The sequence below is a fragment of the Colletotrichum costaricense genome, assembly GCF_030867565.1.
Source record: "Colletotrichum costaricense strain IMI 309622 chromosome Unknown Scaffold_7.1, whole genome shotgun sequence".
Taxonomy (NCBI): domain Eukaryota; kingdom Fungi; phylum Ascomycota; class Sordariomycetes; order Glomerellales; family Glomerellaceae; genus Colletotrichum; species Colletotrichum costaricense.
In genome coordinates, this window is record NW_026848236.1 from 538042 (window position 1) to 554164 (window position 16123).

The window sequence follows — 16123 nt, forward strand, 5'->3', positions numbered from 1 at the left end:
AGAGAAGTGCCAGGCTGGTTGAGGAGATTTGATTGAATCAGCCAATGTACCACCTTTTCTTAGGTACAGTGAGCTTTCCCGGCGCCTGGGCTGTTTTATCGGTGTCGGTGGTTTGGTGGGGGTTTATGTCATAGTATCGCCGATAATAGATCCGTGCCGTGGCACTCCGTAATCACACTGTCCACACAACCGTTTCTTCCGTCGAAAGTACAGTGCCAACTCCGTCAGAAACGGTGCGGGCTGCCCGGCTGCCCCTCTGTTGACTTTCAACAATTTTTAGCTACCAATCGCCGCGCCGCTAAAACGCCCGTGGAAGCTCCTTGCCCCGGCGGAGCTTCCCCCCTCCCTTTGGCCTTGGCCCTTGCCGTTCCAGCTTGACACGACCCTGGACGCGGACGGACCTCACCGAGCAACTGCTTCTCTCACCTCACCTCACCTCACCTTGTCCCACCTGGGTACTGTACCTACGCCTCCATCTCCCCGTCAATTGACTTTCCAAGCCTCGAGCACGCAGCCAACGACCATCCTTTCTCCATCACGCACCTACCGCGAGGCTGAGAATAGCCCGATACCTCTCCACAAGTCACCCGTTTCACCGACACTTCTCACCACACCTCTGTCAACAACGCATAACGTCTCCTCTCCGTTCATACAAGACCCCGAGACCGAGCCAGCCCAAACCACCAAAATGCCGCCTCACCCCCTCGAACTACCCTCAACCCTCTCCCCAGACGCCCTCGACACCCTCACCGAACTAACAGGCATCCTAACCCGCCTTCGAACCGCAATCCAAACCTCGGGCTCCTCCTCCTCCATCGGCGGCGGCCTCACCACAGGCGCAACCCCAGCCGGCGCCGGCGCCACACCCAACCCTCTCGGTTCCGCCGCTGGCGGTGCCGCCAGCCCCAACGCGCCGCTCTCCCTCAAAGACGTCCCCGCGCAGACCGACGCCCTCAAGCACAAGCTGCAGCGCGCCCGCACGCAGATGCGCACCCTCCCGGATATGGAACGGACCGTTGAGGAACAGGAGGAGGAGATCAAGGAGCTTGAGGAGAGGATACGGATGCAGCGTGAGGTGTTGGATCGGTTGAGGGAGGCGGGTGTGAAGTTTGGGCATGAGGAGGGCGGGAGCGGGGATAAGATGGAGACTGAGTGATGCGAAGGATGGAACACGTGCGATGGAAGAAGACTTCAAGCGAGAAGTTGCGAAGGAGAACGAATGCAAGAGGAGAGTGAGAGAGATTGGGACGAAAAGTTTTTGCCAGATTGAATTATTATGATACCCCGATATGCGAACTACCAAACGAAGAAATTTTGGACGAAGAGGACGCTGTTTTTCTTGCGCCAAAACATATTATGCATCCCTCGCGATACCTAGCAAAACCGCCTTCCTTGAAACTCCAAACCAGGATTCGATCCAGGAAACTTCTGCAAGTAGCGATGACCTCTCACTTTCCCGCATCCCGTCGATGTACAGCATGCTCCACCTGATTTTCAATGCTTCTGGACCCCGATCGCCCTGAGGATATCGTGCAAATCCTTGCCGCGCTCGCCCGGCACAACCTTTGTCCAAATCTCCTCGGCTAGCCTCTTCTCCTCGGGCAGAATGCTCCAGTTCGGACTGGCTTCTGATTTGAGCCACTTGAAGTCGTCTACTTGGTCCCACTGGTTCTTGGTGGGATCTTCTGTGGTGTCCTGCTTGGCAGTCAGCGGCTGATATCTCAAGAAAAAAAAGGGGGGGGAGGGGTGAGGAAAAGAAGTATGGACGAGTAGGGGTTTACTTACAAAGCTAGGCGGCAACGGCGCAAAGCGCATATTCGAACAATCTTCGATAATCGGGTGACTCGAGCAGTGCAGATAAATATCAACGTTCCTGCACTCGTGGATGCGCACCTGCCGCGCAGAAACGACAATGATACTATCCGACACACCCGTAATATGTGCCGGCCCGGCCACGTTTCCCGCGACAATCAGACTCCTCTCGACGTTTTTGAGCGCCAGGTTCGCAAACGAGGTGTGGCCCGAGAGCGCGATGGACATGTCCACTACACACCCTTTCAGATCGGTCAAGCGGCCCGAACTCGTCGCCCTCGACGCCGAGGACGGGAGGATGATGTGCAGGCCGTCTTGGCCGAAAATTGCAATGTCCTTTGCGGTAGAGAAGCTGGGTTTCCGGACCTTGGTGGCGCTGGGGCGGGCCATTTCCTCGTTGTAGTTCTTTGGGAAGTTGGGGAGATCGCCGAGGCCGTCTGAGTCCGTCTCCGTAGCGGCCTGGGTTACGGAGGAGGAGGGGGAAGCGGCGACCGGGCCGCCGCGGGATGGGGGGAAGGGATCGGCAAGGCTTGCCCCTACAATGAGACGGGGGTCAATTTTGGGCGCGGCTGGGCCATTGGTGGTTGATGTTGTTGCTGAGCTGGCTCCGCGAGGTTTGAACTGGAAGCGGGAACGCGGGGCCAGCTTTGCTGTGGTCTCATTCAACTTGTCTGTGAGAGTTTTGACGGCCTGTTAAGTGAAGAGGTGTCAACGAGATGCAACAGGAAGCCTGAGTAAGTTATGGACTCAAACCCACCTGGGCGTAGTTCCGCTGGTCATACGAGGGAACATAGTCGGAAGCGTCGGCGACTTCGTTGGAGAGATTCGATATACCGGCCAGGATGTGATCAATGGCGTCCTGCCTCTCACCACCGACCTGAGATATGGAGCTCACATTGTCGATCTGCTCTTGTAGACCTGGGTGCGGGGTTCTTTGTTAGTATACGGCCCAGAAAACATCAGACGACCATTCGGTCCTTGTTTTACGGGGCCAACGTACCGGTGACTTCTTCTTGAAAATGGTGATAAAACCTCTCTTTCGGATCCTGCATCTTGGTTACTGGGAGTCCTCCACCTACGGCAAATTGCTGAAGTACTTCGGGTGCCATTGTCGTCGTAGTGGCGGGGTAGAGATAGGAAATGGAAAAGTGGAAATCGTATATGATTTTATATGTGAAGGAACAGAGCCCAGCCAGAAAAGAAGCTCGGGGCTTGTGTCTCAAGCAAGGAAGGGATCAAGATTTGGGCCTACCTGATGAGAGGTAAGGCAAAGTAGACAAGCTTGGTGTAAGACGATGCAAAAAGTGGCGTGTCTTCAGACGGTGGGGTGTGCGACCAAGTCTGTCTTTAAAAGTCCCGTCTTCTACACGGTCGGTGCCAAAAATCGAACCACGCGACTTTCTGATTGCTCGCTTCGTGACAGTGTACGCAGTATCAGCGTACCAAGTCAACGTAGCTGAGGTTGTTGTGACGCGCTTGCGCAGTGGCTGGCGGGGAAGAGCCAAAAGAGGACCAGGGTGGCAGGAACGAGCTGGAAGATCCGGGGATGGACGAGGTCTTGCAACTCCCGAAGTGGGTGTGGTCGTCCAAAGTGAGGTTGTCTTGGGGTGTCTGGGGGTGTTAGGGTGGTGGTGTGCGTATGGTAGGAGGCGGAAGCGAAGAAAAGCACGTTACTTCCGTACGCGAAACAGGTGCCGAATCGGACGATGAAATGCAGGCAGGAGTGAGGTGATGGGTTCCTTCTGTACCTACCTATGATGGTGGGAAGACCGTTAAAGACGGCGTGAGGGGCACGGAAGGGACGCTTCCCATTTGGCGCTTGCCACCCCGGTCGACGTTGGGAGCCGGCCGACGCGGATTGGCCGCTCGGTCGATCGGTCGGGTTTTCTTCAGTGCTCTTAGTGGGGACCCTGGACCGGCGTGAATGTGGGGTCCTCTTCCTTTCCCTCCTAACTTCGATACGTGGGTACCTATACTCAATGTTCTCGTCATGCATATCAGTCACGCGAGTGGCAGCCAACATCACCACCGAGCAGCGAAACTACTGCATTGGGGTCTGACAAACAATCGAATCAAGGGGGGGGGGGGTGTTTGCTGTTCCATGCTGCTTGTGGTTTAAGGTCCTGCTCGAACAGCAAACGAACGCTTCGCCTCCCCCGCATTCCCCGGATACTGACGCTCTGCCAAGACATCCCAGGACCCTGGATCGACGATGAGCTTGGCTGTCTGACGTCGTCTCACTATCCCAGGCTACTGAAGGGATGAGTTGAACGAGGCAGTGGATGAAGGAGATAATCACTGCGAGAACGGACATATCTAGCACTAGTATCGGTGCAAGTTGATGAGCCAGCCTGGTGCTAGGTCAACGGATGAAGCCTCGGAAGAATTGTCATTGCCTGCACGGATACGTGTAACACCAGCTGAGGAACATCCGGTCTTTTAGAGTTTTGGGGTACAGAGGGAGGAGGCCTACCATCGTCATCTTCCCGTCTCTCCCTTACATGTAGAGATTTCTTGCAAGCTTACTATGCTGGCGTCAGACGATACACCTGTTGTACATGCAAGTACAACTTGAGACGACTTTATAGCACGTGGACCGTTTTGCGCAATGACATACAAAAGCAATTCGTTCCGATGAGGCTCAGTGTCAAATCGCATAGTAGACAATTGACAAATGGCTGCCTCTCACAGACGATCTAAAGAAACCATCGAACACGAGACGAACCGTGTTGCGGCAGATGTAGCAGTTGATTCGTGGGGAAATGCTCGACAATATCTATGCTTGTTTCGACAACTCTAAACAAAATCCATGTAAGGCTTACATGTTGATGAGGCTTTTCATGGACGTCAATCGTTAATTATGGCGAAGAGGCATTGGGTGATGGATGGGAGTAGGTGAGAAAGGGAAAGCGGTAGTCAATTTATTGAAACAACTAAACGCCAACACCAAGGCCGTAAGTCATGGCCATCTTCGCCCTATAGCAACCCGAAGAATACAACGGCGATATCCAAGAAGAGAGCAGAGAAGCTTCGTGCTTATTCCTCCAGAAGCAACCTGTGCCGCCCAAGAAGAGGGAAGAGGGAAGAGACAACATATGCTCATTCCTCAACCTCACCTTCCTCCCCACAACCCCCCTCAAACATCTTCTCAAGCTCCCTCCTCAGCACTCTAAGCCTCTCCTCCGCCTCCCCCTGCTCCCGATCCATCTTCCGACTCCACGCAGGGAAATCTCCCGCCGCGCCAATCCTCTCGAGCGCCTCAACCTTGGCCCTCCTCTCGGCCACAAACTCCTCCACCCGGACCTTCTGCAGCCGCCAGAGCCGCTCCGCCTCCTCGAGCTCCTGCTGTCTCGCCCGGCGCCGCTGGCTGCGCTGGTTCACGCGCGCGAGACGCTTCTGCCAGCTGCGGCTGCCCTTGGGAAGTGCGGCCTCTGCCTCGCGCAGGTTGACGTGTAGGACCGCGTCCTCTTCTAGCTCCTCGGGGCGGTTGGCGTCGCGGATCTTTTCCCAGTTGCCCGGGCAGAGTTGCGTTTCTGCGTTGGCGGCGTATTGCTGTTCCCTACGGAGAGCCTCGCAGGGCTCTTGGGCTCGTTGTCCCTCTGGGATCTCGTCGCCCGTGAGGATGTCGCCGTCGGGGGTCGTGAGGAAGATCAGGGGTGCGTAAAGCTGTTGGTGCTCGCGTAATGCAGTCTCTGCTTTTTCCTCTTGCTGTCGCTCTTGCTGTCGTTCTTGCTCCAGCTCCAAATTTTGCTCCATCCGCTGGTCATACTCCTGCTGTTGCCACAGGCGGTAGGCGTTGCGGAGCTGTCTCCAGTCGCCTGGGCAGAGGAACGTCTCTGCGTTGTTGATGTGTTTTGTGCGCAGGTCCAGGGACTCACGGGACTCGGTGCACCATGTTCCCTCTGGGATAGCATTGCCGAAGAAGACGTTTCCCTCGGTAGTGGTGAGCACGATGCTAGGAACACCAAGCTTCTGTTGCTTAAGTTCTTCAGGTACGACATCCTGCACCATGTCGCATTCGTCCTCTTCCTCGTCCTCGTCCTCGATAGCAGAGGAGTCTTCTTCCCACCATCTCTCGTTCTCGTCCTCTTCCTCGTCTTCGACCGCGCACAGGTCGTAGTCTCCGCTACTCCCATCGGCGCCGTCAAACCAACTGGTGCCGTATTGACGACGCCAATGAGAGAGCTGAGCGGCGGTGGCGGTCTGGGTATTCATGGTGGTATACATGACTACGGTTGGTGGATGATGAGAGGTGAAGAGAACTTTAGAAAAGAGAGTAAGGTAGTGAGAAGAGAGTGGGTTTAGAGAGTAGAGTGATGAGACGACAATAGATTAGTTTGAAGAGAAGCGAGTGCTTGTTAGTTGTATGGGAAGTTGGGAGCTGGCATATGCCGATGTAGTGAAGCAGAGATGGGTTGTGGATAGGAGATAGAAGAGAATAAGACTGCCAAGACAAGGGACATCTGTCTATTATATATCTATCAAAGGAATACACGATCACCAAGGCTGCTACAAAAGGTAACGGAGATGGGTTCTAGGGCTGGGACAGAATGGTTGATGCGATGCTATCTCCGAACGTCGTCAACCTTTGTAGTCGACCAAACCTCGGTCTAGACGAAGTATAATTGAAAAACCTGGTTGAGCGACTGACACTGTGAAAAGCCTCAATTCTTTGCAATGTGCTCTCAGACTATTGGCTTAGAGAATGAGCACGCCTGGTGTCAACCACCAAGAAAAGGATGTGACAGTCGATTACACTTTTGATCGGAACACCTCAACTTCTTTGGACTATTACTGATTCTACCCTACATCAAGGCAATGCATGGCGGAGGCACTGTACATCTGAATCATCGTCGACGCCAAAAAGTGTTAATCACTCCCTGAGCATATGCCTTCGACTATCCAAGCCCCCCAACCCTCTGTTCCACAGATCCCAGGAACCCGCATGACCGTTGCAAAAGATCAAAGTAGCGGGCCGTCAACCTGGTGAAATCTGTCCCGTAACCACGGTACCGGTATCTCAAAGTCCTCTTCACAATCACTCTCAATTCGAGTACCAAGCTACCCTAATCACACCACGGGGCCATGTTCATAGTTCGCTATGGCTGGTCACGTCTTCACAGAGTTACTCACGGCATGGGGGGTTGTAGATAGCAAATATGTATCTAGATTTTCAACACGCTCAAAGCAAGTAACAAATACGGGAGCCACCGGATGCCCAGACATTTCAGGTAGACGTACACTTGACGCCCTTGACCCCATCAACAGTCGTCTCCTCGCACTTAATCGCCGAAGTCGAAGTGAACACCAAGCTCACGGTGCCGTTCGTCGACGCCTCGTAGCTGACACTGTGAAAAGACCAATGTATCAGCATCGTCTCACTTTTTCAAGGAGAAAAAACACGAAAAACTTTGGGCGTTGGCCTTTCGCTGTCCACCTCACAACCCTCCCGCATTCTGGTCCAGGTTTTGGATGAAGGGGAACCCGGGGTGGCAATGACCCAGCCCGTAGTGAAGCGGTCTGAGTTGGTTTCTGCTTACCTGGAGTTGAAGTTGATGGGGTTGATGCCGATTCCCAGACCAATTTTCATCGTGTCCTTGGTGATTGTGAAGCCACCGCCGAGACCAAAGGCTTCAGAGCCGGATTGCAGGCCACCTGGTGAACACAAAATGCGTCAGCTCGTTATCCTTCTTCAATAAAAGAAAGGCACCTCGTCGCCTCGAATTCCTCCAAGTCACCCCTCTCCATCCGCTGAGTGGTCAAAAGCATAACCACCCCCCCTTCTTGCGTATCCTCTCCTTTCACAACCACATCTAATCCAATTTTCAAGTTCATCTCCTCAAACGCTCCCAGAACCCTCAACTCAGGAGACGCTTGGAAGCCAGACATTCTCCTTCATCCCGTTCAAGAACTCACCCCCAAAAGACTGCCCCTCAGCCCAATTAATCCCACAACCAACCCCAATTCCGCCAAACGGCGCCAGCGTTCCCGCGGCACTAACAGCGCCCGACCCCGTCGTCGCCGAGACGTTCTTGTTCAGCGCCGTGATATCGACCGCAGCCTTCGTCTCGTTATCCTGTCGCGGGGTCAGGAGGCTGCCTGCCGACGCGAGGCCTGCCACGGCGAGGAGCGCGAGGGTTGAGCGGGCCATTATTGCTTCTCGTTTCGGGGGAGGATGTTATTCGGTTATGGACGGTGTTTCGTCGATCGCAGATTCGTGGTTGATTTACGTTTAGTCGAGTAGATGCCGCAGGTAGAACGAGTGACTGTGGTGAGTAGAGGTAGTTGGCGAGAACCTCACGATGCCCACTCCCCGCGGGAACGAGGTGGGACGGAGACTTATATCTCACCGCGCCCCCACGCGCGCGCGGCCCTCAGCATCTACGTAGTAAATGGCTGGGATGATCATGATCCTATAACCCGGTAAAAGGGGCGGAGGGGAGACACAGACAACTCCATCACCAGAAACTCTAAAAGATGAAATCCTGCGAGAAGTGGATCGCGGCGCGGCTTCCCCGGCATTGGGTGAACATGGGCAACCCGTCGACGTTCGTCTCAAGTTTGGGAAGCTGTCAACGCGCTGTGTCACCTGTGCTGAGAGCCTTATTGGTCTCTCTTAATTTTCACCCGTTGGTAAAAGAGGGTATTTGCGATGATCCTGGTCCCTGCGGCGGGAGAAGAAAGGTCCTCTGTGCCCAACGGAGTGGTTCGCACTTAAACTCCGGGAAGCATCAGCGCCAAGAGAACCTCGAGCACTTGATGGGCAGAACGTTCAAGACTACCTGCGGATACTGAGGAGTGCATCGCGACCACGGGTTGAAGGCCATTGTACGGAGTACAACGTGCTTTGCTTTCACGGTTGCTATCCACGTTGTGCTATTTACAAGAGACCGAAGCGAAATACCCTCGAGGGTGGAAGGGTGCTTTGGGCACGATCTCACGAGTCAGGTCGGGGTTTTTGTCCAGCTGTATTTCACAGGCTCTAATTCCTTGACTGATATTGGGGAAGTTGTCCAAAGACTTCCGCCCGATGATCTCTAGACTCTAACCCGAGCACCTCGCAAGTTCTAGAACCGCTGCTGCCAATCTACGAATACATTCCAACCTCCAAATTCTCCGGCCGTATGTCAAACGGTCTCAGATCGCGTAGCAAGTCGCATGTCCTATCTGGCACGTGAGAGGCGGGATGTACATTCCTGACCAAGTAAACTCTCAGCTAAGCTCGGAGCTATGATGCGATGTGTCCCATCACACAGCTACGGACGTAAAACCTCCTACATTCCAAGTGACTCACCACTGCTGTTCGCAGAAAAAGGGGAACAGAGAGGGAGGAGACCAGCGAAAAAAGTTCAAGACACGCTTAGCATAGTGAGATATCCGTGTTTCCTAGACCTAAGTCGTCAAACCACTTGTAGTACATGGAACAAATCCGCGAGGACGTTCGTTCTTCATGAGTGTAACACCACTTCTTTCTTCCCGCTCATCAGGATCCTGCCGTGAGTTGGCGGTTTCGCCCAGCGAAAAACCGCATGATCCTGTTTGTCTCTCTCTATCTAAAGTGCCTTTCCTCAAGAACCCTGCCCTATTTCTAACAATTGTTTTGTATCATTCGTTTCATTTTCCATTTCACATAGTCCATTTCTCATAAACCCGTTCAGTTCCCCCGTTTTTGTTTCCCGTGTACACATATGGTAGTAACCCCGTCTAAAAAGTCTTGAACCCAACAGCAGCTGTGCAGAGGGGTGGAATGCTGCGCGCAGTTCAAGGTGCTCTGCCCCATGTGATCTACAGGCCACTTAATCCACACACACAAGAATGAAAGAGAAGAATGATGAAGAGAAAAACACATGAAGAAGCAACATGTAGTAATGCAGGAGAGTCAAAGCCGGACCCAAGAGTGAGGCCTCAAACCACAATCGGATTATGAGAATCAGCCCCCTGGTCCTCAACCATCTCCAGGAACCGGGAGCACGGCGGCAGCCTCACACGCGCTCGGTGCGAACTAGCAGGCCACGCCCGGATCGAGTCGTAAAATTCGAGCCGCATGGGCGTCGAGGAAGCGTGCAGCCTACGCAGGTTGTTGGATTTGAGTAGCGAGATGCGCGGCGGCGTCAGGCTTAGGCGTCGGACGGCGGGCTCCGAGTGCTGGCGTCTGCGTGTTCGGATTTGCGCGGCTGCCACGGACGCCAGAGGAGGCGGAGGCGGAGGAGACTGGTGAAGCTGAGAGGTGCGCTGTTCCGGCAGGAGTTGCAGCTTGGGCGGCAGAATCTCTGTCGGTGTTCGAGGGGGTGGCGACCCGGATGCCACGGAGCTGCGGTCCCCTGCTGCTGCTGCTTCGAAATTACCATGTTCTGCACCGGCAAGGTGCAGAGATACGGGGCGGGTGTCGTAGGAGTGGCTGTAGCTGTGCTGAAAGGCCGCGCCTCCGCGTCCTCCTCTTGGTCCCGCGTGCTCTTCCGCCTCTCGTCTGTTAAACGCGGCGGCAGCGCGGGACTGCACTCTCCTCTTGCGCGCAAACTCGGAATTGAGAGAGCTCATCAGCCTCTCGAGCACCTTCCAGGGGAAAATGACGGTGCCCACCTCCCAGGCCCTCCCAGCACCGAGCTCCGTGGAGAAGAAGCTCGTCCACGCGCGTGCGTTGGAGCAAGGCTCGCCGAGAATCATGGCGTCTGGCGAAGTTCGCATGCGGAGCATCAACTCGGATCGTTCCCGTTTGCTAAAGGGCATAAATGACATTGATGATGCGTTCACCATGTGCTGCAGTAGAACCAGGGCCTCGGATGCCTTGAAGAATTCGGCGTAGGGTCCTCCCAGAGCCAGGAAAGTTTGGCGGTAGCATGTGATGTTTGCTTGCCCTTGCTTTGTAGGGCGGCCTTGCTGCAGGATGAGAGTGACGGCGCGGTTGTTGCGGGTGAGGGTGACGGTGTAGTTCTGGTGAGGCGATGATGCCTCGCGAGACTGCCGTTGAGGGTGAGAGTTATCTCCCGAGCGAGATGCGGCTACGCTAAGATAGCCATGTTGCTTGGTATCGATCCCTTGATCTGAAATTGCTTCACCCCCATATCGATATGAGCCTTGGCTTTCTGGCCAGAGACTTGTAACGCTGCAGCTATCCGAGTGGGAGCGTAGATGGGCATGGACAGGCCGACTCGGTGTTGGAGGCTGGACGACCGGTTCTGGTGCAAAATATGAGTCGAACTTGGTAGGAGGCGTCTCTGGTCCAAAGGAAGACGTCCGTGTCCGCACATCTGAAGGGGTGTCTTGTCGTAGCTCGGGGGTCTGGTCTAGACGAAGATGTTGGATATCAGGAGAATATCTGGATACTTCATCGGGGGATGTTCGAGGTGGTTGCTTGGCGTAGGCGTTTGGTGGCCGGAAACCAAAGACACAGTTAAGCTTGCTAACGGTCTGGGCCGTGGAATCATCTACATCCCATGGTGACGATGTCGATGTTGAGCGGAAGGCGTCGACTGTCGGCCATTTCGCGTGGGAGACTGGCCCATCTACGTTTCTGCGTGGCATGGGAGCAAACATTGGAAAGGATGACATAGTGAACTGAGTAGGGAAAATCAGACGAAAGTGGAAGAGAAGCCTTGCTTTTCGGAACGCAGCAGCCTCAAACCTCGAGAAAAGAGTGAACGTAGGGCGCTCCCTCGTCAGCAGGCCGGGAGCATATATACGGAAAGACTTCTACCCGCAACGCAGCATTAGGACGCAACCAAACGATCGGACCAAAGGGGGAGCGGTCAGCCAGCTCGACCACACACCGAGACAGCTTGTCTTGCATCTCCCCGCGCGGGCCAATCCCTCTCCAGCCAACATGCCAAGGGCAGAGTGTTTTCTTCTTCATCGTCACATCCAACGCACAATACACTTCAGAGGGCTGTTGGTAGGGCTAACCTCGTCTATACAGCTGGTGCTGCTGTCGAGGGTGTTGGAAAGAAAAAGGCCAAAAAAAAAGGCACCCCCGCCTGACCGGGAACTTGGGAGACACACCACCATCTTATTTTCTTAGCGTGCGTAAGTGTCTTCCACAGCCTCGATGGCTTGCCCCTCCCTGCATGCCTCCCGAAGAGATCGTCATTCTGCTTATGCAGAAAAGCAATGTGGACTCCAATCAAGAGGTCCGATACGCACTCCCGCATGTCGCTAGCCGATTCAGAGCCTCGTGTCAACCGGCCGAAATTGTGGCATTGCCGATTGATCGCATGCGTCGATGCCCGAGGGAGAGAATTTATGACGGCAAAAAGCAAAGTGGTCCCGAGGGTCTGTGAGTGGCCGGCTGCTCGCATGAGAGCGGGCTGCAGCCGTGGGATACTGCACGATATATCATTTTTTACTTCTCTTTGCCCTCGTCCGCTGCCGCATGGGCAGAACGAAACGAGACAAGTCCAAGCGAAGATGAGAGGATTGGCCAACGGGGTGGACAGGCAAGATGAGGCGAGAGCATGCTGCAGTCAGCGGGATTGTTTGCTCCCACGGAAGTTTGTTCGCTGTTGGTAGAAACTTGAGATTCCTTGCTCCAAGCCATCCGAAGATTCACGAAAACGGCTGGAATGGGTTACGGGCGGTTGACGAAGATGAGAAAAGTACCGGCGCACTCCGCTGTCTGCTCACCGCTGTATAGGTACATTGTGACATGGCGTGAGAGAAAGAGTAGGTAATAGTGTGGGCAAGTGTGTGTGTATGCCGTCGAAGAAGCAAGGTGGAAAAAGCAAAGTGTCTCGTCCAAGCGCGAGCGATGTGAGACTTTGAGAGACAAGGTCGACACAGGTGCAGCCGACGAATCACAAATGTGCTAAATTAATAACCGCAGGGAGCAGGTTATATAGCTGAGCTGGGAACGTCGGATGGGGTGTGGTGACTGGTGACTGGTGACAGTGTGCTGCGGTTGGTAGCTGGCACACACACACACACACACATAATGTTTGGCCCTTGGGCGACGTGATGGGCGTTTGTTGACGTGGTCTGCGCTGTGTTACACAGATTGATTGCGGTGGATTCCTAGACTTCGCGGTCAGCTGTGACTCCGTGACAGAGTCAGACAGAAAGCAAATGGCAACGAGACAGGGCTGCAATGCGGGCGGAGAGACAGGGCCTGGGCAATGAATGTGAGCCGTCATGCGATGCAACATTGGAAAGGCCGGGGGACAAGGTGACGGGCAAGGGATAGAGACGTTTGATGTTGCGCTGCAGCTGAAAAGCTCCGAGGTGTGAGTGAGGTGCCGGTATGGTGCTTGCGAAGGGGGAGAGGGGGGAAGAGAAGAGGTGTGGGTGGGTTGGTGCTGCATCGCAGCCAAGAAGCGTTGTGAGTTGGTGGTGAGAAGTGGAGGTTGAGTGGTGATGGTGGAGGTGTGGTTCGTGATGTGTGGCTGGTGGAGTTTGCAATATCGCAAGCCACAGGTCCAGCCACAAGTCATATCATGTCATCAGCTCACCAGCCACCCATGTCATGCAGTCATCTCTGCCTGCCGTTTGCGAAACGTGGGAAGAGCAGGAGGTGCAGTATACGTACCTCGTGTACGGAGCACAACAGACGGAACGAACCAGTGGCTTCCATCTCCAGTTCCTGCCTGTTGTCTGCCTTGCCTGCGTCGTCTGATGTAGTGACTACTTTCGGTCACCTCGTGTCAATAAGATTCGACATCTACATGTCAAACTCTCGTCAACTACGCCCTTGCAACGACATTGACATTCAGTACGGAGCACATACAACCATGACAGATGCCATTCCTAGCTACCATCCGCGCCTCTGATTCGTCAATCTATTTTCGCACTTGCTGCCTAGAAGCTCTACCCTTGGCGAAGCCATAGCCCTATTCAACGGCCTCAGACTAAGCGTAAATCGACTCGGACTATGGCCGTGCAGAGAAGCAAATCGAAGATGCCCTCAACTACACGCCTCGAGGTACTCACCACGAAGAGTCGACAAATGGTCCAGTCACTTCGTTCACCTGGGAATCATGATGCTCAACATATAAGTGTCATGTCTGCTTCATGCTGAGTTTCTTACCTCGTCCGGATTATACTATCAACGCGCACACAGAGTAACATCAATACTTTGACCATCAAACTCTACCAACATATGTCCGCACCTCCAATCCCTGACACGAAAATGGCTTCCGCCGCAACACTCCAGCTTACATTGGCCAATTCAATATCGGGTGATTATGGCCACCGCCAGCCCTATGCCTTAACCCCAACCGTGCCTACCAACAACACGGTTGATGGCAGCAATGCTGCTCCAGATGACTTGGCAGAAGCAATTCGCCTCGCCGCTCTTTGCCGAGAGGCTTTCAATCTTCTCGATGCTAAAATGCCAGACTTTGATCACGCCAAAGCGTACACGGCCGATGAGATTCTTTCACTGCCCATGGACGGAATTCGCCTGCCAGACGAGCTGTTCAGTCTCCCGCGCCGGAAATCTGCGCGATCTCGCCTCGCCGAAGCCGTTGCAACGCTGTTGTATCCCGCCACCCACGATAATGCTGTGTCACCCGTCATTCGGTACGACGCGGCGAGGGTCAAGTTGCGTGCATGGGTTGCCCTGCAGCGGAAACACGACATCTTTGCCGCCACCAAACGGAACGGCCACAGCTTCCGCGGCTTGACCGGCGGGGCTGCCCCGGGCGTGCATGTGCCTGTGTGGGCGTCCCGCATCCTTGCCCAGGGCCCGTGGGACCCGTCTAAATTCCCCGTGTCCCTCGCTGGCACTAAAGCCATCCCGATGCCCGTTTCCGTTGCCGACGGCGCCGACCTGGCGCCGTTCTTCAACCACCTTGAGCGTGGCGGCACTCACGAGCTTGACGAGGCTTCCGGCAGCTTAAGCACACATCTCGATGGCGGCAAAGGCGAACCCTTCTATGGTGTCAAAGGAGCAGAGTTTCGCAAAGGTGTCGTCTACCAAGACGGTCGCATGGATCTGTGTAAAATGGTCGTTGGTCCAGACCACATTGGCAGCCTGATGGACAGCTTACGGCCGAACCCCTTCGTACGACACTTCCTGTTGGGTAACAATATCATTGGCCCGGTTGGGGCTCAGGAGATCGCGCGCTTCGTCCGCGAGTTCCCCGAACGCATGGATACTTGGTACTTGGCAGGCAATTGCATCGACGCCACCAGCTTCAGGGTCCTTGTCGGTGCCTTGGTAGACTCAGACGCAGTGACGAACATCTGGCTGAAACGAAACCCGCTAGGTCCCGTAGCCGCTGCAGATGTATTCCGGCTCATCACCGAGACCAAAAACCTCCGCACTCTGGACCTCGACCAGACTGAGCTGGGTGATGCGGGCATCGCAGAGCTCTTCCAACGTCTGACAACTTTTTCCTCTGCGGTTCCCGGCCGTAAGAAACTACCCCTGCGAAATATATACCTCAACGGAAACGGCATATCGACCAAGGCCGCTTCTGCCATCGCCGCTTTCTTATCCTCCCCTGCCTGCGGAATCACCTCGCTCTACCTGTCATGCAACCCACTGGGCGATGAAGGCGCGCAGGTGCTCGCTTCCGGAATCCGCCAGGCCACCAAACTCCAGCGGCTGTCACTCCAATCTGCCGGTCTGACTACTGAAGGCGCCATTGACATCTTCCGGGCTGTCACGTCGCATCCCGGTATGCGCATGTTGGATGTAGGCCAGGCATATGCGACCCTCGACCTCGGCCAGGCATGGAATTACATCCAAAATGCCTCTGCTCCAGTTCTCTGCGAGCTGTTGTCGACAAATCAGACTCTCGAGTACCTGAACCTCGGCCACTGCCCGATCACACCGCCAGAGTTGCGAAGGATCGACGCCGCTGTCTTGAACAGCTCCTTGCTGTACTACAGCGTTGACTCCATTCTTCCCGAACCGCATCGCAAAGAGCCTACATTCAATCCGTCGGCGGATTCGACAATGCCAGAGCTCCACTCGATTTCGGCGCCAACGAAGGACGACAAGGCCCTTGAGAAGGCGGTTGATGCCCACCTCGAAGCTAACGTCAAGGCCAGATTCGGTACTGACATGACTTATACGAGGTTCCTCGATGAGGAGCTGCGGTGGATGACCAGTGACAAGAACGACGTGCGCAAAATTGACTCCGTGTATCGTAACCGTGACGCTGGCTTTGCTCGGCGAAAACAGCAACTCCTCGTCAAAGACTGGGACAGCAACGACGACACGCTGGACCGAGTCATGAACGCCAAAGGTCCGTTCTGCGCGACACGCAAACACTGAGGTCTCTCCAACTAGAACCTCCAGCGAGGTCTCTCTGAGGGTTGAGGCTCTCAGTCAGACTGGGCCGGAAGATAGCCATCAATGGATTGAGGGCCTCGT

At 54.7% G+C, this 16123-nt stretch overlaps 7 protein-coding genes across 7 annotated transcripts; 2 read left to right on the forward strand and 5 right to left on the reverse strand.

The window, feature by feature from the left end:
* Positions 1-688: 688 nt before the first annotated feature.
* CCOS01_07382 (uncharacterized protein) lies at positions 689-1156 on the forward strand (the record flags this gene model as incomplete). Its single annotated transcript, XM_060455548.1, has 1 exon — positions 689-1156. The coding sequence occupies one exon, from the start codon at positions 689-691 to the stop codon at positions 1154-1156; it is 468 nt and encodes a 155-aa protein (XP_060313440.1).
* Positions 1157-1494: 338 nt separating this feature from the next.
* CCOS01_07383 (tubulin binding cofactor C) lies at positions 1495-2921 on the reverse strand (the record flags this gene model as incomplete). The annotated part of the gene is made up of 4 exons (XM_060455549.1): positions 1495-1695; positions 1786-2502; positions 2570-2730; positions 2813-2921. The coding sequence occupies 4 exons, from the start codon at positions 2919-2921 to the stop codon at positions 1495-1497; spliced, it is 1188 nt and encodes a 395-aa protein (XP_060313441.1).
* Positions 2922-4911: 1990 nt separating this feature from the next.
* On the reverse strand, positions 4912-6027 carry CCOS01_07384 (uncharacterized protein; the record flags this gene model as incomplete). Its single annotated transcript, XM_060455550.1, has 1 exon — positions 4912-6027. The coding sequence occupies one exon, from the start codon at positions 6025-6027 to the stop codon at positions 4912-4914; it is 1116 nt and encodes a 371-aa protein (XP_060313442.1).
* A 1012-nt stretch (positions 6028-7039) lies between these two features.
* On the reverse strand, positions 7040-7963 carry CCOS01_07385 (uncharacterized protein; the record flags this gene model as incomplete). The annotated part of the gene is made up of 3 exons (XM_060455551.1): positions 7040-7160; positions 7353-7467; positions 7729-7963. 3 exons carry the CDS (start codon positions 7961-7963, stop codon positions 7040-7042), a joined length of 471 nt encoding a protein of 156 aa, XP_060313443.1.
* A 1754-nt stretch (positions 7964-9717) lies between these two features.
* On the reverse strand, positions 9718-11361 carry CCOS01_07386 (uncharacterized protein; the record flags this gene model as incomplete). Its single annotated transcript, XM_060455552.1, has 1 exon — positions 9718-11361. The coding sequence occupies one exon, from the start codon at positions 11359-11361 to the stop codon at positions 9718-9720; it is 1644 nt and encodes a 547-aa protein (XP_060313444.1).
* A 1238-nt stretch (positions 11362-12599) lies between these two features.
* On the reverse strand, positions 12600-13103 carry CCOS01_07387 (uncharacterized protein; the record flags this gene model as incomplete). The annotated part of the gene is made up of 1 exon (XM_060455553.1): positions 12600-13103. The coding sequence occupies one exon, from the start codon at positions 13101-13103 to the stop codon at positions 12600-12602; it is 504 nt and encodes a 167-aa protein (XP_060313445.1).
* An 824-nt stretch (positions 13104-13927) lies between these two features.
* On the forward strand, positions 13928-16024 carry CCOS01_07388 (leucine rich repeat protein; the record flags this gene model as incomplete). The annotated part of the gene is made up of 1 exon (XM_060455554.1): positions 13928-16024. One exon carries the CDS (start codon positions 13928-13930, stop codon positions 16022-16024), a length of 2097 nt encoding a protein of 698 aa, XP_060313446.1.
* Positions 16025-16123: the final 99 nt, after the last annotated feature.